This window comes from Micropterus salmoides, unplaced genomic scaffold (assembly GCF_014851395.1).
Source record: "Micropterus salmoides isolate LMB-PRFRI ecotype aquatic unplaced genomic scaffold, ASM1485139v1 Ms_hic_scaffold_15, whole genome shotgun sequence".
Classification (NCBI taxonomy): Eukaryota; Metazoa; Chordata; class Actinopteri; order Centrarchiformes; family Centrarchidae; genus Micropterus; species Micropterus salmoides.
The window spans coordinates 13,302,818-13,328,996 of NW_024040596.1; the positions used below are offsets into that span (position 1 = coordinate 13,302,818).

Below are 26,179 nucleotides of genomic sequence, written 5' to 3' on the forward strand. Positions count from 1 at the left end.
CCAGCATTAAGCGAGACGATACTTACAGACTCTTCCGGTTAGACGTTTCAAATTAAAACTTTCTTTTAATTTTGTTACTCCCAGGGATCGAAGAGGAATCCAGGCAATTTAAGTAAAAGTAGAAATACTATGCTGCATTGTGGTAGTCAAGTAAAAGTTCTGCATTTATCTTTAAAGGCAAAAGTATTGTCAGCAAAACAAAAGCAAAGTACATTTCTGAAGTACTTAACTTCAGTATTTATTCCAGTATTTTATTTAATACTGCTACATACATTTAAAGGGGAAATATAGTTATTTTTAAACGCTGCAAATATTTGAGAGTTTTAGTTACTAGTTAGTGTAAAATTAAGATTTTACATGCAAAACACATCATGACCCTAGAAAATATGATAAACTGTTTAAGCGTAAACTAGCCACGTATAGGCATTGACCAACAACAAAAATATGCTACTTACACATGAATCCATCAGTAATAATAAATCAATAATATAATATGTAATAGTATAATAAAAAGTATAAAATGTTTGGCTAATAATAATTCTGTACGTAATTACTATTTTCAATGCAGGCCTTTTAATGGAGTATATTTTATTAATTTTTTTGCTATTTTGTTATTTTTGTGGTATTGCTTCTTTACCAGGTATGGGATCTGAATACTCCTGCCACCACTTCAGCTAAATGTACTTAAGTTTCAAAAGTCAAAGTGCTGATTATTCAGAATGGCCACTCACCACATATTAGTGTATTACCACCATTGTGATAATGTGCAAGCAGCATTTTACTAATTACAACTAATTTACAAACTATGTTCAAAATTCCTGTCTAATACTGCAAAGGGCCCTGTGTTGTGTGGTAGTTTGATTTGGGCAAACACAAATCAATTAAGAAATATGCAACATGTGAGCACAAACTGAAATAGCATAGATTTTGACATACGGTCCTTCAATATTTAGTAGTAAAACAGAACCAACTTAAAGGTCTTTATCATGGAAACTGATATTGTGCTTTAGTAGTGATATTCCCAAAGAAAATTTCACCTGAATAAGTTTGAGGGCCCTCCTTTGCCTTGTTGGTAATCCACAATACTGCATTTTCGTTTTAAAACGGAGAACTTTTGCTACGTTTGCACCTCCCGTCCAGACTAAAAGGGTGAAAACAAACACCTTAAACGGTGAAGTATGAAAACGCTGTTAACCCCTTTTTTCATTTTGAAACTCCAGAGTGCGTTTTAGTGAAGGCGGGCAAAAATGGATGACTTTAGAAACGATGAGGCAGACGCTCAAGTTTGACTCTCTGATTGGGTCTCATAAGTCATGCAAAGTAGAAACACAATGCTACTGACAGAGTTTTTGACAAGGTATTTTTATTAAAATATTTTGTACTGTGCAAATAACACTTATAGCCTACACTTGTGGGCCTACTTTGTATGTCGTTTTATTTACTTTGTGATGACTCCACAGCCTCAGCCTTGCTTTATAATTGAGTCTTTTTAACCATTTATATAATCTGATTGCAAGTTTTATATGTAAAACCAGAGTACTACAGAGTCATACTACAATGTCAAATGTAGTGGAATAAAAAGCAGCCAACAACATTTCCTTCTGAAAGGTGGGCTAGTGGAAGCCTGGATCATCATCATCTGATGATCCAGATAGTCTCCAGCCAGACACAGCACTTTTATGCTGAAGCAAAAGCGTACATTTCCTGTCACATGCCTATTCTGCTGGCTACCTTGACATGCCCAGTAATTCAAGGACCATTGCTTTTTCATTTTATCTGAGCATGTTCCTGACTCAGCATTCAAGAAGTGAAGGGTGCAAGTTTTGGGGGGCATATTTCGAGCAATAAAAATCAGTTTTAAAACAAAGCACAAAAAAGTGTATCAAATCATTTCAAGGTGTGTTTCAAAAAGGTTATCCTATTAATACAATATTTACCTAAATAGATAATTGTATTATTCTGTCACTTAGGCTACAGTACAGACTTTGTCATTAATTCTTTTTATTGATTATGATAAGACAACTGTGCTTGGACAGCTTATTACGGCCTATGGGTGAAAGAAGAATTAAGGTTAGGTTAGGTTAAAATACATACTCAGTTTATTTAATAACAAAACCACATCGTTAAGCATTAAATCGCAGTTAAAGTTCTCAATGCGATTTGGCTAAAAAGCAATTAAGAGCCAACTATATTAGCACAGTGAACACATCCTCATTTATCTAATAAAACCACATAACTGGCTAGGCACATTTGCATTAAAGTAGACGTCTAATTTCACTGTAATAACTCTGTCACTTCTTCTACAAAGACCTTCTAGAGATCCATCTTTTCTCAGTGTGCAGTGCATCAGTGTTTTATTTAAACCATTACTCCTAAAACCATTACAAATTAGCCCCACTCTTCATTTGCCAGTTTCTTTTACAGACTATGGTTGCAACATTAAAGTGATGCTCACACATTATTGCATCAATAGCCTAATCAATAGCCTAATCTAACCTGTACCAATCAGCTAGTTGATGTTATTTACACATCATTGTCACAGGCGATTGTTCCCACCTGCATCAAGACACCCCACATCGTCCATGTAACTAAAAAGTCTGCAGTGACCTCCATTCTGAGGAAGGGCTTTGAGAAACTGGTTTTCCAGCACATAAAGACCAACATCGAAGCCAGAGCTGGACACATCACCAGTTTGCATTCAGAAACAACAGATCCACAGAGGATTCCACCTCCACTGCCCTCCACTCAACCCTCACACACCTTAAAAAAACACCTACATCTAAATGATGTTTGTGGATTTCAGCTCAGCATTCAACACTGCATCTCATCTTACAACCCTGTTGTAATATGACCACTAATTTACCTTGTAATGATAATCTTACAAAATATACATCATTCTGAATGTTCTGTACTTTTACTGGTTGAAAGATATTAAACCATGACTTTTACTTACTTTACTTTTTTTTTAAAACGATGTACTAGCCTACAACTTTTACTTGAGTAACTTAAACGTTTTGAATGTATTCTACCACTGGGGACATTATTACGAAAAAAAATATAAGTTATGTGATGATAATGTGTTGCTTTTAATTTTTATTTTGATCACAAAACATTGCTCATACGCCGCCTAAGTTTATTATTTATTATTATTAACCTGACAGCTAATAAAACAATTTTTCTCGCGGCCATACGTATAACACCTAACAAGCTTACAATGGCGTCGAGTCCAGAAGAAACTCTACTCCAGTTCTTCTACCACACTGTATCCAACAACGTTTCCACAGCAACGCAGTCACAACTTCCAAACAGTCAGTGCTCCGTACAGCAGTCTCTTACTTTGCTTCAAAATGTATTCAGGGTAAGTGGAAAAAAAACCCACCTGAATTTAAAAAGGGACATTTACTTTGTTATGAACTTTATTTCCTGTAGACAAATTACTACCTTTACGTTATTTGTGTTTCATTTAGGTAAATTAACGTTAACATCGATTAGCTAACTTAGCGTTAGCCCACCGACGTCAAAGTTAATTTAGCGTTCGTTTGTAGATGCTAATGACAATGTTCGCTCGTTTAAGCTGTAGTTGAAGAGGTTGACAGTTTGCCGGGTTTTGTTTCCATTTCCACCAGAAATTCTTCAGTTCTCATGAGTAGCGATCTCCTGGCGACACAAGCTGGCAAGTACAACTGTTTATACTGACTTAACGTTAGTTTAGCGTTAGTTACCTGACGTTGTAGTGTTTGTAGCCAATGTCTGCAGAGAGACTAACGTTATCCTGCTGGATCCTGGTGAGAAGATGCTGCCGGGGTAACTTAGAACTTGTGCATGGGGTAGTGTAGTTCATTTGAAGCATATATATGTGTGTGTGTGTGTGTGTGTGTATGCTTCCTTTAACGTTACGTTTTTCTTTTTTTGCTGTGGTCATGTATGTGTGTGTTTTAACTTAATCAGGGTATGATGGAGTAAACGGCCAGATCTCCCAGATCCCAGGACTGTCCCCCTTTATCAACACTGTTCCCGAGGAGAGGGCCCGAGGGCGGAGGGCCGGAGTCCTAGAGGGTGATTCTGACTATGTCAAGCTTGCAAAACAAGGAGGGCATAAAGGTAGAGCTATCCTCTTACTTTAAATCTACACAAGTTCCTCTGGCTGGTTAATACACTTTGCCTACATTTAGTTTTTTATTAATTTGTTCATCCTTGTTCAACAGGACTTTTGTGGCATGAGGAAACAATTACTTCTAAATCTAAGGCATACAAACCTCCAGCCTGGTTCAGCACTGATTTAGAAGACAACAACAAACCAAGGTATCATTTGTCTTCATGCACTCTTGTAGTCAGTTTGTGATGAAAAAACATCCACCTCCATGACTAGTAGTAATTACTCCTAACACTTCTTGCTGTCAGTACTGCTACTGTAATGGTACTGAAAATAATACTACCAAATGATTACACATTAGCTGCCATTGCTACTACCACCTACTGCTACTGTGACTGTTAATATTGTTCATATCGCTAATAATCTAACAATGAATGTTTTTAACAATTAACAAGTTTTTAAAGATAGAACATAAATAATAAAACTGAGCCACCATAATGGCTGTTTTGTCATATTATTCGTCATTATATATTCCAGCTATCATTAATAAGTGAAGGATACATTTCATATCTCTGTACTGTTTTTTTCTCCCCAACAGTTTAATTAACACTGAAGAGAAGAAAAACCCTGGAGTGTTTCAACTGCTAGAGCCCCCCTTTGGGACTGACAATATGTCAACCTGGGAGAGGGACGATAGCAAAAGCAATGGCAAAGAGAAGGTAAACAGAGAAATGCCAAAGTAATTTAAAAAGGCATTTAGCCACATGAGCCACCTCAACAATTCTCCTGTGCTTTATTGTGTTGTGACCCTGTGTTTTAAGACAAAGTTGAAGGATCGTTAGTGGTGTTGTAGTGCTACACACTGCATTTACACTTGATCAGGCAGGCCTGCAAACTGCCAAATTGAAGCAAGAGATGGAAAGACAAGATATCCTCATTGTATTTCCATTCACTGTGACTTTGCTTTGTGTTCCACAGAACGACAGTGTTCAATACAGCCAGACAGAGAAGTTGCAATCATCCAATCAATATTATGAGCCCAGCAAATTCAAGAGGATGTAAGTTCATGTGGTCACAAGATGGTGCTGTTGTTCCGTATATAATATTCAGTATAAGCGGCGTCTCAGAATGAAACTCTCAGAAACAGAATTTCACTAAATAGAATATATTTTTAATAGATCAGCCATCTTATTATGTCAGACCATATCAGTAATGATGGTAAAAGTGACTCTTTTGACAGACTCCAATCTTCAAATCTCGTTCATTAAAAATTCATCGTTAAAATGAACTAATTTGTCATTTCGTTCATTTGAACTAGGCTGGTTATTGCAGCGCTGCAGCCCTCTAGTGGGCGATGTAAAGAAAACAAACAGCGCAGTTGTTACCTGGTTTGCTTTAATTGACAAAGTATAATACACAAATTCACCTCTTGATCATTTCTATCATCTTTCTATAAAACCCCATGGGGCTACAAACAATTTCAAACCATGTAAAAACCACAGAAATATGTTGTCAATTTGCAATCAATACTACTCCAGCTAAATCCGTCCATTTTCATAGTCTTTTCTGAGTATACAACCAGACCAGCCATATATATATAATTATAATTACTATCATTATATCTCTAAAGTGCTCATTCATACAGTAGTCTATCCGTGAGTAAAATCTATATATTAACATCAGATTTGCTGGGAATATATAGAAGTAATAAGCTTGACACACTATATGAATAAAACACAAACACAAATTCAACAAATTTAATAATAATCTCGAGAAAGCCTCCAAGTTCTTAAAATAACTCCAGCACAGGGAGAGGAACAAAGAAATAAACACATTATATAAATGCAGCAGTTTGGCAGGTCTGCACGCAGAATGACGGCAGTCAAGCCAACCCTCGCGCTGTTTTGCGATGCGTGTTTTTCTAGGCATTACGTTAACATCGTGTCGCAGCACATTTCAAAATAAAAGTGACAGCAGACCACCTCAGGGTGACCCTCTGTCAGTATCAGAGAGTATCAGATCTGATATAGTTTTTTAAAGTTACAGCCCTTGTACTGTACAGCCCTTGTACTCGTACTGACAGAGGGTCACCCGAGGTGGTCTGCTGTCACTGTGAAGTGAAATGAGTCAGTGGAAACAGAAGGTTTTCTTTTTACATGAGTTCGAATCTTGGCTGAATGTAGTAAGCTTTCTGTGAGAATGTAATATTTTCTTTAGATACTTGTGGTGTCTTAAGCATTTATTTATTTATTCAATCGTTTCTGCCACATCAATTGCATTATGTTCAGCAGAAGCTCACTTTTATTTTGAAATGTGCTGCGACACAATGTTAACGTAATGCCTAGAAAAAACACGCATCGCAAACAGCGCGTTCTCTGGCGGACCCGGATCAGCTCATAGCTATAAACACACCACAAGGCTAACGCTAACGTTGCTATGTGGCTGTATTTTAATGTTTTAATGACTGGGTCCGTTTGTTTTGGAGAGGAGACTACCTTGGAGTTAATTCAGCTCCCGGTAGAACCCTGTCAGGACACTGAAGTGGAGAGGACCCAGAACAACTCTCATCAGCTGTTAGCTGTGAACACTAGCAGGACTAAAGTGACGGTATGGCTGTGTTAAAACTATAGCACATCACTGCGCTATAATATTTAGGTTGCATAATTAAAAGGGATCTATTAATACTAGTATGATCAGCAGGAAAGATTACAACAAGCAAAACTTATTTCAATATACACATAGGCATCTGACTATTGTTTTAAGACTGACTTTAATTCTGTAACTTATTTTTAAGTGTTGTTTGCTATGATGACTGTAAGAAATTGCATACTCTACAGGAGTTCAAAATGATATGGCTTCCCCATCAGTTAAATTGCGTAGTTAATTAGCATTATAAGACATAACACATATGGCTGACACAGTCTGCACATTAGGGACACCAAATGTTTCCATATTGTGATGACTAAGCAGAAATGTCAGGCTGAACACTTAGGTCAAATTAAGCAGTACACAGAGCAATGGTGTCTAGACATATGGACATTAACCTGTTTGCTTTGGCTCACTGCTGATCTGTGCTGTGTGTTCACTGTAGTGTCAATGATTTGTCAAAAACCCAAAAGAACCTCAGATACAACGCTGTACGGGACATACTGTACATCAACAAGTAATTGCAGTGCAGCGATCAGGTATTGGATTCAAGAAGAACAAGAAGTCTAAATCTGACATTAAATTACTTGTTTAAATAGATAGTTTAGTAGCGTTGGTAGTTTCATATAAAATGAAGAGAAAACTGACTATTTTAAATACCAATGACTCTGTGCGCTTTGTTGGTTGACTACGTTTGTAATGAGTAGCCAGAGTTTGTCTTGGTGTAAAATGTTGGAGGGGTAGGGATCATTTTTAATGTTTACCTCTCTGATAGGCTCTAATCTAATAGGCAACTGTGGCCATGACAAAACATTAAATTAATTTGTAACTATAAAAGCATCATCTGGTTAGATTTCCATGACAAAGCTTTCCATCAAATTTGTACTTTGTGCTTTTGTTGTTTTCACAGAATGTTTGACAAGAAACCAGCTCCCATCGACATGTCTAAGCTGTTGAGCTTTGGTTATGCCGAAGACAACCAATAGCCAACGCTTGCTGTCAAGTAAGTATCTCATTGTTGCTGATAGTTTGAGTTGCAGTCTTCCAGGTCACCATAAATCATTTACTTTCTTGCTTTTTCATGACACTATCAAAATTCACCTCTATTATTATAAAAGGAAATGTAGCCAAGCTGTCCAGCAGTGTATTGATTCTATGTATATATAGTACATAATGAAAAGATGGTCACAAAATTTGAGGTGTAAAACATTAAGATTTCAGCCGTTAAGAATTTATGATGCCTCTTGGCAGTATAATGTAGAGATTATTAGTATGTGATAATGATTAGGCGAATGACTCATGCTCGTATACATTTCCATGTCAACAGATTAGCAGACTGCCAGTCCGTGGGAAAGGATCAAATTCTTCCAGCAGGAATAGTTGCCATCCCCTCCTCATTCATTTCTTTGTCCCTTCATGCTGAGCCACATCAGACGTTGTACTCAGTTCCAATTGTTTTTTCATGTCAGATGTATTACTCAAGTGTGAAAGTGCTTCATTGAATTAAAGCCAGGACTTTTTATTTATGGTGCCTGCTAGCGGTGCCTCATAAACTGCGTTCCTTGAGAAAAGAAGGCACTTGTTGCTCTAGTGTTAAGTTTTTTTTGCTGTGTCTGTAACTCTGTAAAAGGCAGCTTTAAGGAATAAAAGTCAAATAAAATCAAAGTTATTCAAAAATATTTCACAATCTTTTTTTACTTTTACATTTGCTCCCACAGGCTGACTTTTTATTGTGAATAATTTGCCACATAATACCGTGATATTATAGCAAATGATGGCCCATTTTCTGAGACACATGAAAAATTGTAAGATTACTCTTTGAGCAAATGATGCCATGTATAATTTTATGTAGTTGACTTGACTGAACCATCAGCATTTCTGTTGGTTGTACATTAAGTTGGTTCTGGGTGTCATTGCTTTGAACACCAATGTCAGATGTTATCTCTGTTATTTGCAAAAGCTCTCTGACAACACGTTATCCATTCACTGGCTTGGGTATTGTTTGAGACACTGCTCATGGTTTTGCAAGGTTCAGTCATAACAGCAGTTTACGTCACAAACATTGTTTTCACCGCCACTGTTATGGTTTTCTTTTTGAAGGTATAACTCTTGCTTTGACCAATCATGTTGATGACTGATTTTGCTGTCTTTTCTGGCTGGTGGATGTTTTTGCGTGAGCGAGGGCAAGTGCTACTCCTCTCTCTGGAACCAATCAGTGGCAAGGCCAGAGGTCACCACTATATTAGCTCTGCAGTCAGACGTAACTTATTCAAAAACAGCAGCAAGGAGTATTTGGAGGTTTTTACAGCAGAACAACTTTATATTTTAAACTGGATTTCAAAGCATCTCCAGCAGTCATGGCACCGATTTTACTTAACTGTATGGGGAATGACCACGACGAATGTATCAAGTGAGTTTTTGGGGACCTCAGCTGAGCTTTGAATGGACTTGTTTCTTCTTGTTGCTCCTAAAAATCAACATTTATTGTGTTAATCCACTTAGCACACATACATAGTTCTTAGGATTCACTTAAGCAATCTGTCCATTTATTAATATGCTGTACTATATTGCTCTTAGACAACATGTGCAAGTGAAAAATCCCTACTTGGACACCATGGAGGAGGATATTCTCTACCACTTCAACTTGAGTACCAAGACTCACAACCTTCCAGAAATGTTTGGAGATATTAAGGTTTGTGAAATGCTAATTTAAAATAAAAAAAAACAAATTTGAGGTTTAAATTTTCAAAAGCTAGAAAAAAACAATTTACTAGTCCTTCTCTGTTTCCCATAGTTTGTGTGTGTTGGTGGCAGTGCGAATCGAATGAAGGCTTTTGCCCAGTTCATCCACCAGGAGCTGGAACTGCCTGGAAACCCAGAGGAAGTCAGAGATATCTGTGAGGGAACTGATCGCTACTGCATGTATAAAGTGGGACCAGTGCTCTCTATAAGTGTAAGTATTACATAACCATTTTTTACAGAACAATGATATAAACTGTCCTAGTAGGCTTGATTTCCAAAGGCAAGTACCTAAAATATTACTGGTTTAATAATGTCACTGTTTTCCATCCAATTTCCATCCTGATCTTGTTTGCATCACAGCATGGCATGGGTGTCCCCTCTATCTCCATCATGCTGCATGAGCTCATCAAACTGCTGCACCATGCTCAGTGCCGTGACGTGGTCCTGTTTCGCCTTGGAACATCTGGTGGAGTTGGTGAGAACTTTGTCTTTTTGGTTTTGAAAGTGAAAATAATTCGCCTCTATCCTGACTTTAAAACTAAATTGATTTAAATTTCTGCCTGGTGTCGTCTCTAGGTCTGGCTCCAGGGACTGTGGTGGTCACGGATAAAGCAGTGGACTACTCCTTCCGCCCCCAGTTTGAGCAGGTGGTTCTGGGTAAAGTTATCACCAGGAGCACTGAGCTGGACAAGGGAGTGGCCAGCGAGCTTCTGCAGTGCTCCTCTGAGCTTCAGAACCTTCCCACAGTGATTGGAAACACCATGTGCACCCATGACTTCTATGAAGGTATAAACAGCATCTCACGCTCTGGTTGTTTGTGATCACATCAAATCATTTGTCATCACCTTGTCCCACACGAGATGTACAGGGAAGAACACAGAACAGGTCAAAGCCAGTGGTCAGGGAGTGACAAATGCTGTGCTGTGTCTCTCTAGGTCAAGGCCGACTTGATGGAGCTCTCTGCTCCTTCTCCCATGAGGAAAAACTGGAGTATCTGAGGAAAGCTTACGAGGCCGGAGTGAGGAATATTGAAATGGAGTCCACCGTATTTGCTGCTATGTGCCGTGTCTGTGGCCTCAAAGGTACTTGTTGCAAAATGTAGGACATTCTGTACAGTGGCACAGCTTATTGACTGGTTTGGAGATACAATCATCCATTTAGTGTGTCTCACTTCAGATTTATAATTTGACCCAATGATATCCAACAGTTGCATTTACTATTTTAATTCAGTTCAATTCAGTGGGGCTTCTTTTGCATGGGAAACAGATGTGTACATTGCCAAAGCAAGTGTGAAATCAAAACATGTACATAAACAGACTGTATATATGACTGTATGACTGATATTTTCTTTTTGCACCCCAGCGGCTGTAGTCTGCGTTACATTGCTGAACCGCTTTGAGGGGGACCAGATCACCTCCCCTCATGATGTTCTGGTGGAGTACCAGCAGAGACCTCAAGTCCTGGTGTCCCACTTTATCAAGAAGCATCTGGGACATATCATCTGAGACCCTTGCATCCCCCATCCCAACATCAGTCTCCCAAATAGAGTGTATATAGCTTTGACAGATATGTGGATATGTATATATACTGTACTTAACATGTTAATATGTGTATTAGAAACTTATTTAAGAAGTTGTTCAAAATGATATGATTTCTTTGTAGTATGTATTGCATAGTTTAATATTTAATACTCTGGTACTTATGTAAGTTAACATTAATTTTCAAAAAAAAAATGTGTTCTGTATGATTTTAAAATTTGACTTAAGCTGATGATACATGGAGCAACTTTGGTGCTGGGCAATGTTGCCATCAATGGTAATGAGTAAAGATAACTAGCATAATCCCCTTCCCCCACCACTCCGCCCTGCCCCACAGCTATCCGTTCAAAACATTGTCAGACTTGCCACCAGCAAGATTGCCCAGCAAAATTGCTCAGTAAGTTGTATCATCAACTTTACACTTCCACAACAAGTCCACAACATCTGGTAATTTGTTTGCCTGTCAAAAAATGTTCATGTTTTTCCTTCGGAAAATTAATAAATTATATATTGTGGTGGCAATCCAAGTCTGCGATTTATAGACAATATTGATTTTAGCTATAACTACAAATCTAACAGAAATAGAGACGATTCCAAATGTTTATGGGATTAAAAATCTTTGGGTGTAATAGCGAGTCAGGAGATTATTCACTAGTAGTGGAGGTTTGTTAGTGGCGTCTAGTTTTAAAGGCTTTTCCTCTTATATGCTTGGTAGATGCAAGGCACTTATTATTCCTTAGTGATTTCTCTCTCTATCAAGAAGTGGATCTTCCAACAATGTATTTCAGTGATGAATGTGTTATTAAATGATTAGAGACATACATTACTATTTTGTAGCTTCTGCCGTACAAGCTTGTTTATGCAAATTAAAACTTCCTGAAAGTAGCATAGGCAGTCAGTACATAGTGATAAATGTGCAGAGAGGTCATTATCATTTGTTGGAGGTACATGTTTATCAGAGCTCAAACACAATGAATGATATGATGTATTTCTCAGGAGATGCTGCAGACTATTAACCCTACAATAAAAGTCATTAATAGTAATTGCACTGTGTCACTTGTGGTCAATACTATAGCTACTGTATATGAGTTTGTGACTACAGAAGCTGGACAACCAAGCAGCAGAATCTGTCCAACTTCATATGATTCTTATACATGCAGCTTAGAAAAATTACATTTAATATAATGCTCAGTACCAGAACAAGAGCTGGCAGATCTAAATAATGTGACAACCCCCTTTTTGGGGTCAGATGTTCAGAATTTCAGTGTGGATTTGGTATCTCGTCTAGGTGGTTTAGGGGGCTTGATAACAGACAGAACCTCTTGGGCATACTGGCTGTGGTGCAGACCAGCCTCCCGCAGAGCCTGCTCAACCCGCACTCTTGGATCAGATACAATCTGTAAATAGTAAAAGAAGAAAGAAATTACCCTCAGTAAATAATACATTTCCAGCTTTTTATTTAGATCACACTGACTTATGTTACCGTTGTTTGTTTTTACTGTTTACTACACATTTAGTACCTGAAACAAGATGAATTACTAATCCTTCATGGTTAGGTATTAGAAGAGAAGTCATTGCCTGTGTTACACAATAACCACATTCAAACCTGTTCTCTACAGTCATGACAGAAACACACAGTTGTGTTTCCATCATTGCAGGACTAAAATGTAATGATTTACATTATGGTGACATTTTGTCCACAAAAACAACGGCAAATTCCCACAATGTGACTGTGTAAACAGATTTATGTCACCACAACATAAGTTACACACACACACACACACACACACACACACACACACACACACACACACACACACACACACACACACACACACACACACACACACACACACACACTCTCTACAGTCCACTTATTGACTGGGTGGCCTTGAGATCAAGGCTGTACACAAAGTTATCTGAGATGAGGACAAATATTGTTTGACCAGTGACCCAGGTTGCATAATTTTCCTCACCTGCATGGGTCACTGATCAGTTTCACCAAAATAATAATAATAATAATCTTTATTTGTAGAGCACTTTTCAAAAACAAGTTACAAAGTGCTTTAACAAGTGTAAAGACAATAATACCCAAAAGACAATAATACAAAAACAATACAAGATAAAAGAAAGAAAACATTGAAAAGACTAAAATACACGTTTAAGATAAATATAAAATAAGTAAAATAGAATAAAATAAAAGGGATAAAATAAAGTCAAATAAGATCGGGAAAGGCTCTCCTATAAAAGTATGTTTTAAGAAGGGACTTAAAAGAGTTCACTGACTCAGCCGACCTGATTTCCTCGGGCAGGCTGTTCCAGAGCCTCGGGGCCCTGACAGCAAACGCTCTGTCCCCTTTAGTTTTCAGTCGAGACTCTGGAACAGACAACAGACCTCTGCCCGAGGATCTCAAGGTACGTGCTGGTGCGTATGGGACTAAAAGGTCAGAAATATAACAAGGCGAGAGGCCATGAAGAGCTTTAAAAGTGATCAATAAAATTTTAAAGTCAATTCTAAAACATACTGGGAGCCTCTGTAATGAAGCTAAAATAGGGGTGAAGTGGTCATATTTCTTTGTTCTGGTTAAAAGCCTGGCAGCTGAGTTCTGGACAGTCTGGAGTCGATCAGTAGATTTTTGGGTTAAACAAGTGAAAAGGCTGTTAAAAGTTAACATAGATCGAATTTTTGCTATATTTCTAAGTTGATAAAAACATGATTGAACAAGCTTTGTGGTGTGCTGCTCGAAATTTAAATTACTATCAAACCAAACACCAAGGTTTAATGTGATTTACTAGGGAACAGCAGATGGCAAAACTGCCATCTGCTGGGACCCGATGACCAGGATTTCTGTTTTGTCTGAGTTCAGCTGGAGGAAATTATTTGACATCCATTTTTTAACTTCACAAAGGCAGTTGTTAAGTGAACTCAGCATTCCAGGGTCTGTGGATCTGACAGGCAAGTACATTTGTGTGTTATCAGCATAAATATGAAAAGAAATGGCATGTTTATGGATAATATGTGCAAGGGGAAGCAGATACAAGGAAAACAAAATGGGTCCTAAGACCAACCTCTGAGGCACACCATAATTAACTGGACAGAACGAAGAGACATAGTTGTTTACAGACACGCAAAACTTCCTATTTGACAGGTAGGATGAAAACCATTCTAGGGCCGTACCAGAGATCCCCACCCAGTGCCTCAGTCTGTCTAACATGATGTTGTGATCAATGGTGTCAAAAGCAGCGCTAAGGTCCAGGAGTACCAGGACTGAGCACATGCCTTCATCAGCAGACATTAAAAGGTCATTGGTGACTTTAAGCAGGGCAGTCTCAGTGCTGTGGTACTTTCTGAAACCAGACTGAAACTTTTCAAATATTTTGTTATTTTCCAGCACAGTGAGCAGCTGTTTGGACACAATTCTTTCTAGAATCTTTGCAATAAAAGGCAGTTTTGAAATTTGTCTAAAATTTTGTAGGAGGGAGGGATCTAAACCAGGTTTCTTTAAAAGTGGGTTCACGCAAGCCGTTTTAAAATAATCAGGGACACAACCAGTAGATAGGGAGCTGTTAAAAACAGAGATCAAATGGGGCCCAACAGAATCCATTACTTTCAGTAAAAACTTTGTAGGTATTACATCAAGTGGGCTGGAGGACACTCTCATTTGTGATACTGTTTTTAAAAGCTCAGACAAGTCAATGGGATAAAACTGGTTAAAACTCTCTTGTTGCTGGTGAGGGACCTCTGAGTAAGAGGCCGCGGGGATAATAGAGGCTCTGATTGACACCACCTTATTGGTAAAATAAGATAAAAACAATTCACAGTCATCATTACTTCCAGCTGAGGCACAAGGAGGGGTTGGGTTTACCAGCTGATCCACAGTCTTAAACAGAAACCTGGGATTGTGTTTATGTAGTAATGAGTTCAGAAAAATAGTTCTCGCATCCTTAACCATGTTATTGTAGTTAATTAATAAATCCTTCAGACTGAGGTAATGGACTTGGAGACTGGATTTTTCTATCTGCGCTCTGCTTTCCTGCATTCCCTTTTTAGGCTGCGAATGCTGTCATTTATCCAGGGTTGCTTACTAGCTTTAGACGTAGGCCTAACCTTTAGAGGAGCAGTAATATTTAGTGACGACAAGCTGATATTATTGATATGATCAACCAGATTGTTGGTGTTGGAATCAGACAGGTGTTGGCTTTGGCTCTGAAAGAATGCGCAAAACTTTGAAACACGGAGCTTGGTGAGGCGGCATGAGTAACCGGCCAATCACAGCTAAAAACAATACATCTGTGGTCAGATATGGTCATGTCCATTAATTCCACAGAGGAAATGCTGACACCCAGGGTAAAAACCAAGTCCAATGTATGACCACGGTTATGTGTTTGCCCTTTGACATGTTGCTTGAAGTTAAAAGAAGTGGCCATATTTAAAAAGTCAGTTGCATTAACATTGGTGGGGTCATCAACATGAATATTAAAATCCCCACAAAGAACAATTCTATCATAATTTAAAACCAGAGTAGCTAAAAATTCAGGAAGCTCTGATAAAAATCCTCCAGGCAGTTTTGGGGGCGATAAATTATAACAAGTATGATAGGTTGCAACCCTCCAAGTTCAAGAGTGAGAACTTCAAAGGAGTTAAATTCATCACAGCGTACTTGATGACATTTAAAATTTTTCCTATACACGCTCACTAGGCCTCCACCATGACCACTGACTCTCGGTTGACTAAAACATCATACTGAGGCGGACACAGTTCAGCTAGCTGGCTATAGTCATTCATTTACAACCATGATTCAGTTAAAAGCATAAAATCTAGATTTGCAGACAAGATAAAATCATTTAAGATAAAAGTCTTACTTGACAGAGATCTCACATTGAAGAAAGCCATTTTAAATGAGTTTGTTCTGGGTGCTGGAGTTGGTGCAGTTGTCCTAATCCTTATAAGATTACTATGATTGCTGTGTGGGATGTGCACATTTCGGTTTACTGGTCTATGCGTGATGATGAAAAATGAAACTGAACATCAAGGAAACTGGAGAAAGAGGCCTTGTTGGCTCATAATATGTACAACATAGATACGGCCATGCAGTGTTTTCATAATCATACAAAACTAAAGGTTAAATTAGAGTATATGTTATCTTGCCTCACCTGTGTGTCTGTGTACGTGTTAATACTGTAGAGAGGCCTTTGGAGCTCAAACTCAAACTTTACATTCAAGTGTCGACTTCTCCAAGCCTCTGTATCTGCCATCATCCTCTCTGGGTCTGCCTCTGCCACCACCCCAACCTAAGATGAATAGAGGAAAAAAACATTTTATATAGTGATAACATATGGTTGTCTTCATACTTACTGCCATGAGGTGGCAGTGATGCCTTGACTTAGATAAGGATGAGTCCAAGTCTTCCCTTGTGGGTCTTTCCAACTGACAGAGTAAATCACAGTGGTTGAAAGGGTTCAGAGCAGATAATGATCCACCTGGTTTCTGAGAACTTCCAGACGATTCTGTTTCTCTTCTTCTTCTCTCTGCCGCTCAAGCTCCCGCGCCTCTCTCTCCTCCCTTCGCCACTGCAACATATCTGCCCGAAACTGTACCCTAGAGGGAGCAGAGAGAGTGTGGACATCAGACCTATACAGCTTCTCTTCCTCTGCCTCAGCCATGGCCAACATTACCTATCACTTCTGACATAGCTGGCCTCTGGGCTGTGGTGGGTTTTATGAAGCTGCCAGAGTGCGGCTCCTCTCCTATCATCTGTTTTTATCTCTTTCTCAGCCCCCCTATTCTCATTCCTGATCCAGTTGATTCACACGGCCAAACCCATCAACACCATTATCTGGTATTAACATCAGTCTCTGTGAGTGTCTCCATAGAAATGCTAAGCAAATCACACCAAACAGAATATGTTTTAAATGCAGAATCCTCTATCTTTCAAGAGTAACTTAACACCATGCTAAAAAAACAGCGTTTCACTCCCCTACCTGGTCGAACGGCTTAAATGTATTGCACCTTTAACCACGCCCAATAGTAATGTACTGACTCTCTGGAGTACATGTTCACGTCACTGTAGCAAGGTGAGAAGTCAAACCACACAAGATTTTCAGCTGCTGTTAAGTTGAGTAAATCTGGATTCCACAAATACAGAAGTAAACTTCTTAGCATATAACCTTCCTCTTTTATTTCCACTTTAAATAGCTCTCACTTTGTTAAATCATCTCATTCCACACTTTTTGACATCTTCACATACACTGTGTATTGTGTATAAGCTTGTTCTTGCTTTTGATTGAAGTTATATGATGTTTACAGTGAGTGACCATACCATCAGATGGAAATATTCTAGATGTCTCGTGGATCATGTCTCATGATCTGTCACAACACAATGTTCTGTTTATCAGTCTCCCTTAGTCTCCCCTAGTCTGTCTGGAATTGAAAGTACGGGTAACCTCCAAATATACTCAATCCTATACTTCTCAAAATGCAACTATTGCATCTTTTTATTAGACCCTCCCTGCTTGGTCTCAGACAATTAATTTGGATATTGCACTTGGACATGCAGTGCAGTCTTGATCATATTTTCATTAATTGTTTAGCCCTATACCGTGGGGTTCCATGTTAATGATTGTAACATAGCTTATAGTCATATTATGTGTTTATTATAGCTGATGATTATTTAAATGTTTTTTTATATAGGGCTTATCTTAAGTTGTTATTTATTCTGTACGCTGCTGGACTTCATTTCATTCCTTCATGTTTTACATGGTTGAATGACAATAAATAACTGATATAACAAGAGTAACTTAGGCTTGATACTGGGTATACTAATAAAAACATAAATATGTAATTGCAGTATATCTGTGGTTGTAAGCGGTTGAAAGCCCATCAGCAAAAAGGTAAATGCATGTCATGTCATGCTTGATAATGGGCAATAATGTATAGGGTTCTGGATTCTGTTTTAGGATCTCTCAAGGTCCCATGGTGCAACACTTATCTATGGGCAGAAATATGTGACAATAAAGTAAATTTGAATAATTTATATTATGAATTAGAATTTCTCAACTTGAATAATTGCATAAAAAAATGAATTTTGAATCACATCATTTGAATTTGTATTGTTAACTTGAATCCTTGCATTGAAAAACTGAATCTGAATAGCATAATTTGAAATTGAATTTAATAATTTGGAACTGAATTTCAGTAAACTTGAAACTGAATGGAATTGAATTCAGTTGCTCGGAAAATGTATTTGATCCTCACTGAAAAATTTAACTCAAATCAAATTCAGTCCAATGAGACATGGCAAGACAACAAAGTTTTTATAGAGTGTTGTTCACCGTAAGTTTAAAATTACATGTGAACAAATAAATTAGAGTTCTGTTACTTGGATAAGATTATTTTACATTATACCAGACCTTAAACTGTCTATAATACATGGCCCATTGATGACAGCGGTTACAATTGCAAAGAGTAAGATCAAGCTTTAGGTTTGCTTGCTAGCTTGGCATAAGCTACTGATGCCAAGTCATCAGCGGGCAATTATGTGATTCAAATTCATTTTTTAATGCAATTATTCAATATTAGCAATTCAAATTCAAATATAAATGATTCAAATTCAGTTTCTAGTGACACATATTTTGACAAAAAAAACTTACCTCTCTTTATCTCGCCTTGCCTGTTCCTCCATGATGCTTCTCAGATTAGCGAGTCTTTCTTGATCCCTCTGCCCTTGCACCTCCCTCCTCTTCTGCTGCTTTAAATAAAACTGCCTGACCTGGGGGGAAAATAACAGTTTACAAAGAATATCAACAAGAAGTTAACAACAGCCACAAGAACGGTAGCCACACTCCTACTAATTTGACTCTCTTAGGATCGTCATGTCCTATCGATTGTGACAGAGCGGGAATCAGATAAGTGTAAATAGAGAGAATGAGATGATATTTCAATGTCTGGCGGACCATTGTACTAAATTATATGGAATCCAATGCAGCCTAAATACTCTCATTAATCAGAGTGTCTCAGGTTGCCCATGCTCTCCTAGCAGACCCCTGAGGAGAGAGTTAATTAAACAGTCAGACGCACGCACACATTCTGGTATTGTTGCACCTGTGAGGACAATAACTAAATTGAATGATCAAAATACCCAGATACATGTAACAACATATGCTTTCAATTTGATCTTCATGTGTGCTCACAATTAAATCCTTCAAACAGTGTATCCACAAATGGTAAACAGCTGGAAGCTAGTGTAATTTTTTCAAACGGATGCCATATATTGGAAATCTTATGATGTGGTATGATAATATGGTTTCATTTAATACAGAGCTTCTGATGTCCCAAAGGATAATATGTTTTTATTTATCTAATGCAAACAAGTTATTTAAGTGTTCACAACTTACGGAGAGCTACATAGTATTTCCAGTGGTTCTATAAAATAGCCCACACCAACTTGCAGTGCTATATAGGGATTCAGCCATATCATTTTCTGTGAGAAGGCATTCATACACTTATTCGTACACACACCAAAGGGTTTTAGCAAGAGCTGACGTGCCACATATAAATAGGTGCTTTTGAGAAGTACTTTCTTTTCGGTGAAATCATTGCTATTTGTGTGGCCAATGCTTGGGATCCAGCTGAGCTAATATGTCTCTTACTTATTTTATTTATTTTGAGGCAATTTTCTCAGCACACTGTGAACATCAATCTAACCCTAACCCATCTATACCTATTGTCCACTAAAATATACAGCAGATCATTCCTGCTGAGGACAGTCCTGTGTTTCTCTCCATTAAGAGGTAGCTGCGCGCATCTTAAGTGGGCTAACTGCATGATAAAGAATCATATGCATTTATAGTAAATAACCTTGTTTTTCCTCTCAAGGTAATACATTTTTACACACAGGGTAATAAGTTATGCACACAATATATGGAGTTGAGCAAAGGATAAAACATACCATCTATCATCTTGAGATAATATTTACTAATATACCTGTTTATGGAGATATCTTATGCAATAATGCTTTAATTCAACTTGGTTTGATTATAACGCGTGTTTTTACAAAAGCTGTGTGTAACCCTGACACATGTATTTTTTATGTTTACTTTTTCTTTCTGCTGCGATCTGATGGCAGTCTCCTTCTCCTGCTCCCTCTTTAACCTCGCCTCTTCCTCCTCCTGCTGTCTAGCAGCTATAGCTGCCTCCAGCTTCGCCACCTCCTCCTGCTGGGCCCGCCACTGCTGCAGCTACAAACACACATGCAAATACACACCAGGGAGAAACAAAACACAGGTTATTGTCCATCAACAGCTGTCATGAAAGAATCACTCCCAGCGAGACAACCAGCTGAACCATGGTGTCAAAGTGTGACTTGAACTTTAAAAAGAGGTGCCATCCTTTCACACTTGGTGTTAGATCACCAGTCAGGACCCGTTAAACCATTGAATTGTAAAGGAAACCCTTGTATGTGAGCCCCATGACAAACAGAACTTATTCTAGTGAAGAGAATGCTGTCCTTTTACAGCTGCTCAGGTCAGGTATTATACATAATCCCAAAAAGTCAAGAAAAACTTATTCCAATTGACTTATTTTCACATAGTCGCCCACCCAACTTTTAAAGTGAAAAGATTCTGAGCAAACTTTTAGTTTCAATTTACTGGAAAACATTTATCTCCAATGTATCATCTTTTCATGAACAAAGAAAGCTTTTATAAAACTAAGAGTGTGCATAAACCCGATGTAAATGTCCATCCGTCTGAAAATGTTAATAACCAAACATGGAGATAGAATGTCTTGACAGAACACAGACAAATATTTCTCATCAGTTGTGTTCAGGTGTCTCTCACCCAGCTGGATATCTGGAAACAGACGATCTAAACTTATCACACACACACACACAGACATACACAGTCCAGCATTTGCTGGGGAGTGAGTGACAGGTTCGTTATGCAGCAGCCTCTCTGCGGCGTGCCGGGTATTAAAGTGTTGTATTCCGACGGGCAGACAGATTCACAGATCTATCATAGGAGAGCTTAGGAATCCCAGAGGGAATGAACTGCAAATTAACATGGCCTCACACACATTAGCACCAGTGGTATCAAGTCAATCATACTTGATGTCTGCCTGAGAAAAAGCAGCAGCTGTGTATTTGAGAGAGGACTTAAAACAATCCAGCCTCTAATCCAGGTCCATTTGACAGTGTTGATGCTGGAGATGCAACATGCTTCTTCTTTAGAAATCAAAATGTTGTCAGATGCAGATATTTAGAGCTCTAATTTCCTGACACTGGGTTCAATATGAATATGAATATGAGCAATCCTGTGTAGTGATAGTGAATAGTGAGTATGATGGTGGATGGTGACAGCATTCTGTCAATATTTATGCTGCTACATATGTTGTGAGTACTATTTTCCAGTGGCCTCTCATTGTCCATTTGTCCCTGCTGCTTTTTCCTTTGTACTGGGTGTTAAATATGTGATATGCACCTGTTGCTGTTGATTCCAGTTTTGCCTTGTTTAATGTAATCTTGTAATTTTTGATGTGAGTAATGATTGTAGTAACTACTAGTGTTGCCCGAGCAAAACACCAGACCTATACAAAATCTCTATAGCACATTCAAGTTTTATGTGATTAAAACATGCCTACTAAAATGCTTTAGTGTACAAAACATCACATTTTTATATACAGTAATTGGTATTTAAATACAAACTGATCAGTACAGTAATTAAACAGCCCTGGTTTGAGTCCTGGTGGGGACCTTTGTTGACATTTGCCATCTTTCTCTCCTCGTCTCTCTCTGAAAATTAAAATTAAAATAAGCTTTTTAAATTTTTTTAAATACAACACACACAAAAGTAAACCATCAATCAAGCTCTGGCCTGACAAAGATACCTGCATGTTTGATGCTAGAAACCACGAGAGATGGGGTGTGTAAACAACCTGGCAGGTGGGTCTGTAAAGCATATTTTTTGAAACATACAAACACTGTCAACACTGTCTATGTTTTGTTTTTTTTCCATAGTCTTGTAGTCTCAAAAAGCAAAAAGTCAAAAGTTCAGTAGCAGAATCAGAAATGTATCTTTATAGCTTAGATAAACTGTGGACACAGTAAGAACCACAGTGGCTGATTTTATGTCTTTCTTGTTTAGGCAGAGATGAAAAGGCATTTTAGTGAGCATTAAGAGAATAAAATGGTCATTATGTACAGTCTACAGTAATTTGTCACTGGAGTCTCATTTTCTGTGAATTCAAAAGGGAAATGGGACACCATCCTTTTTCATGGCAGTACAAAAAGACTGCAGAGATGTCAGAATAACAAAAGAATGATAGCCTTTTTATCTACACACTGCAGCCTGCTCCAAGACTTTGTTAATATAACTGTACAGTTATTGTGATGTCTTCTGTCAGGGGGCGTTGCTGCAGCCTTCAAAACATCCTCTAGCAGGTCATTTAATGATGAACTTTAGATATAGAACAGATGAGTGAAATAGATTAGGTATCAACTCATGCAAAACTGCAAATCTTGAACCAGCATCATTGCTGTGAATTACAACAGCAAACCGGAAAGAATGAGTGTTTTACTGTCTCCATATGTGGGACCACTCTACTGAGTGACATTAATGACACATGAGATTTACTGACTCTTTAATGGGACAGGAACTAATGTCCATAAAGACATGAGAAAAAATGAAACTATGCAATTATCTTTGTATTTCTGCAGCTAGCACAATGAGAAATTTCCTGAGGTCCATAATAGGCACATCACTTTGCAGACGAAAAAATATACACATATAAGCAATTAACTACTCAGAGAGTTGTCAGCTGAAACATTGAAACACATTCACCAGAGGGATGAAGAGCTGTACTTGTTAGTTACTAACAGGAGGTGCACACAGATCACGTGGGCATAAATTAATTTGTAACAGTGCTGTTTAAATTGGAAAGTACTCTGGAGAGCAGGAAATGAAAAATTTTGCAATAAAAGAAAACCTCCCGTTTTGTGAAAGTATTTTTTCTTTCGATTGTTGTGTCGCTTGTCCTGTTGGCCTGCTCATCCCTTTCTCACCTGAGCATGTTGCAACAATCTGTCATCCCTCCAGGCTTTATTTACTCATGTGGAAAACACAATCGCTCATCAAAGATGCCTAGGAGTGAGATATAAGTGGGAGGCAAAATGAAAGCAAGGACAAAATAAAAGGCTGGAATTAACAGTCACACCAAGAACAATGCCAGTTAATAACAGCAGGCAGAACACTGCAGAACAAACAGCTGATGATTAGAAAAGAGCCTGTCTTTCAGTGATAAACTGAAATGAAATAAACCACATCTCGTGCATTGAATGTTAACTAGTTATCTTAATCAAGTATTTCATTTTCCCTTTTAAAATAGACACCTTCTACAATTCCTATACTGCACATCACATCTGGAGCTCCTGCTATTCTGCTATATGGTCAGTGATGTCATCTGGGTCGAGACACCTGAATCCAGCCAATCGTCTTTACATGGCCACTGGCCAGTCTGTGGTTCTCAAGAAGAAGCTGTGGTCTGTGTGACAGCCTTGCCCTTTCCAAAACAGAGGGGTACGAGCTAACTCTGAAATCAATTACCCTGGATTTCTTCCCACTACACATCCCTCGGAGAAGAGCTGGCAGGACACAGCATTGCTCTCTATAATGAGGTCAGAACTAAACCAGCACTGACCAAGAATCATCCAATATATGCTCTCACCTAAACCCATTGAGGCAAAGAGAAGGGCGGTTATTTGCATAATCACAGCAAGATAATATAACAAGTAAATAACTTACTACCTTAACCAACAAGTACTATCACAGCAGTCCTCATAAACATGGTAAAAAGATAAATTTATCTTTTTTGTCTATTTTTAAATGCTGTAGCTTAAACCAGTTAACACCAGTAGAAGCTGTTGTAAAGTGGGTCATTGTAATGAAGCATCATTTAGACCAGTGGTTCCAAAAATAATTTGTCCAACTATTAAACAAGCTCAAGCACCCTTTGACTAGCACCACAAAAATATGTTATGAATGGATTATAAACTACAGGTGCATCAAAAAACCTTCATATATTTTAGATTCATTACACATGTGAAATATTTCAAGCCTTTTTTGTTTTTTGTTTTAGTCTTCATGATCATGACTTATAGCTCATGGAAGTCAAAAATCCAGTATCTCAAAATATTACAGAATTTTAGAATAAAGATTTTATAATACAGAAATGTCGACCTGTAAAGAGCCCTTATCAGCGAATTAACTCAAAACACTTGCAAAGGTTTCAAGAGCCTTTAATCTCTCAGTTTCTTCTACGTTATTCAAATTGCTTGAGATGCCCCTGTAGATGTGATTTAAATCTAGTTATAACTAACTTATATTAAAGGGACAATGTTTATCCACTACTATTACCTAACTATTTTATCTGTTTTATCCATTTCTTTGGATTACATTTACTGGGGATATATTTTTTAATAAAATCACAGTATCTATTTTTTCTGTATGTAAAATCCTCTTTGTAGAAAAACAAAGTAGGATACACTGCTCTTAAAGGATTTTTATTCATTTAGAAGTGGCCTGCCAGCTACATTGCGCCAGTCTTCTATTAAATCATATTATACTATACAGCACATGTAATGAAAGAGGAATAAAAGTTAGAGTGTAGAAAGGCAGTTGATCTCAAGAGGGATGAATGAATGACTCACAGTACTCAGGAGAGTTGCTTGGGTCAGAGGGAGCAGCTGCAGAAAACAAAGCGTTAAAGAAGCAGATGCAACGGGAGGAGAATCCATCTTGCCTCGCCGCTGTGTCGCTGTGCTGGGATGATAAAGGCAGTGGAAAGAAAGATTGGATACCAACAGGCGTCCATCTGAGCCCCCACACAAAAACAGAAAATGTGGATGTGGAGTCATGGGAATGGAAAGTCTGTGTGGTTTTGTTTTTCTTATTGCCTCATAGAGCCATGAAAACAAACATCAGAAATATGTTTGCCATAATCAGAAGCATATAGTTTATGTTCTACTGCACGTTTACCTATACTGAAACTGAGCCCGTTGTTTTCAAAAAATATATTAAAAAAGGAGCTTGAAGATACATACTGCTGCTTTGAATAACACATTTCATCATTTTAAAAACCTATGATGTGTTTTTATGCCACAGTCACTGCAGCTGTATCTAAAGTAGTTCCATTCTGACTGAATGTGGAGTGCCCTTGAATTTGCTTCTTCACTAACAACAGTAGTAAATGACAGAGCACAGTGAAGGATAAAGTGAAATCAGTCCAATAATCAGCTGCATAATAAAAGCAAGTTAGGAGAAAAAACTCCTGTCCAACATTAGGTATTATGTTAGTCAAAGTTAAATAATCTGCAAGCTTTTGGAAAATATGACTTCCAGGAGTTATAGAAAACACGCAGCAGAACAGATTGAAGCAGACTTTCACTGTGGAACGTTTATGTTTTCCACGGATACCTATGGCAATTGGGAAGAGATACAGTAATATATTTTAACAATGATCACCAAGTTGTTCTCTCCTAGTGAAACAGTTTGAACATTCAAGAGAATAAAAACCTCTAGTGTCTTTTTCATTGATATATTTTAACATCCATGTGTTGTTGATGTGTTGTTGGCACTTCCCTCTTTTCTCCCTTCTACCTAGCATACTGCTCTGTGCGTTTATTACAGTAATGCCACTTGAGATTGTACTTTATTATGGCAGGAAGCGTTCATATTAAACTCAATGAAAAAATAATCAATTGTCACCGTCTTTTGAAACCGTCTTCTTTTGTTTTCGGTTTAGAGAGAGAGAATTTTGCAGCCTTATTAGAACATAAAAGATGTATGTGTAAAATAAAACGTCTTCTAAACATGTGGTGTACTTATGAAATTGTCTCACAGGCCACATCTAGGGGCATCCAAGGGCTGGTACTTTGAGAGCCCCACTTTGAGACAATGCCTGAAGTGGGTTAGTTAACCAATATATGAACAAATGTGTTTATCCAAACAACATTTTGAACATCTGTATCACATTTCAGTGGTGATGGCCCACACCAACCCTCCCTCAGTACATCAGAGTGTCTCGTTATCTAATCAGCCACAGGATATAAGCACCTTTAAAAAAAAGAAAAAAAAGAAAAAGAAAAAACTGTCAGGCAAAACAACTTCA

The 26,179-nt window shown here is 38.0% G+C and overlaps 3 protein-coding genes across 3 annotated transcripts in view; 2 read left to right on the plus strand and 1 right to left on the minus strand.

Annotated features, from left to right (window-relative positions):
• Positions 1 to 3,264: 3,264 nt before the first annotated feature.
• On the plus strand, positions 3,265 to 8,418 carry LOC119904037 (uncharacterized protein C7orf57 homolog). The gene is made up of 8 exons (XM_038720409.1): positions 3,265 to 3,358; positions 3,627 to 3,673; positions 3,949 to 4,101; positions 4,206 to 4,302; positions 4,692 to 4,812; positions 5,072 to 5,151; positions 7,650 to 7,742; positions 8,067 to 8,418. The coding sequence occupies exons 1-7, from the start codon at positions 3,348 to 3,350 to the stop codon at positions 7,723 to 7,725; spliced, it is 585 nt and encodes a 194-aa protein (XP_038576337.1). The 5' UTR covers positions 3,265 to 3,347; the 3' UTR covers positions 7,726 to 7,742; positions 8,067 to 8,418.
• Positions 8,419 to 8,976: 558 nt separating this feature from the next.
• Positions 8,977 to 11,648, plus strand: LOC119904036 (uridine phosphorylase 2-like). The gene is made up of 7 exons (XM_038720408.1): positions 8,977 to 9,149; positions 9,317 to 9,431; positions 9,534 to 9,692; positions 9,842 to 9,956; positions 10,058 to 10,267; positions 10,417 to 10,563; positions 10,844 to 11,648. The coding sequence occupies exons 1-7, from the start codon at positions 9,097 to 9,099 to the stop codon at positions 10,984 to 10,986; spliced, it is 942 nt and encodes a 313-aa protein (XP_038576336.1). The 5' UTR covers positions 8,977 to 9,096; the 3' UTR covers positions 10,987 to 11,648.
• Positions 11,649 to 11,853: 205 nt separating this feature from the next.
• LOC119904035 (coiled-coil domain-containing protein 148-like) overlaps positions 11,854 to 26,179 on the minus strand; it is a 29,192-nt gene continuing 14,866 nt past the window's right edge. The window contains exons 10-14 of the mRNA XM_038720406.1: positions 20,116 to 20,256; positions 18,670 to 18,788; positions 16,501 to 16,618; positions 16,174 to 16,311; positions 11,854 to 12,416 (exon numbers count right to left, since the gene is read on the minus strand). Coding sequence (XP_038576334.1) covers positions 12,273 to 12,416; positions 16,174 to 16,311; positions 16,501 to 16,618; positions 18,670 to 18,788; positions 20,116 to 20,256 — 660 coding nt within the window. The 3' untranslated portion in view covers positions 11,854 to 12,272. The remainder of the gene's footprint in view (positions 12,417 to 16,173; positions 16,312 to 16,500; positions 16,619 to 18,669; positions 18,789 to 20,115; positions 20,257 to 26,179) is intronic.

Bases quoted from the DNA above. Each gene is read 5' to 3' on its own strand.
- LOC119904037 (XM_038720409.1), top strand. The intron at 4,303-4,691 runs GTATCATTTGTC...TCTCCCCAACAG, and splicing joins GAAGACAACAACAAACCAAG to TTTAATTAACACTGAAGAGA. The intron at 5,152-7,649 runs GTAAGTTCATGT...TTGTTTTCACAG, and splicing joins CCCAGCAAATTCAAGAGGAT to AATGTTTGACAAGAAACCAG.
- LOC119904036 (XM_038720408.1), top strand. From the start codon at position 9,097: ATGGCACCGATTTTACTTAACTGTATGGGGAATGACCACGACGAATGT. The intron at 9,150-9,316 runs GTGAGTTTTTGG...TATTGCTCTTAG, and splicing joins GACCACGACGAATGTATCAA to ACAACATGTGCAAGTGAAAA. The intron at 9,957-10,057 runs GTGAGAACTTTG...TGTCGTCTCTAG, and splicing joins TGGAACATCTGGTGGAGTTG to GTCTGGCTCCAGGGACTGTG.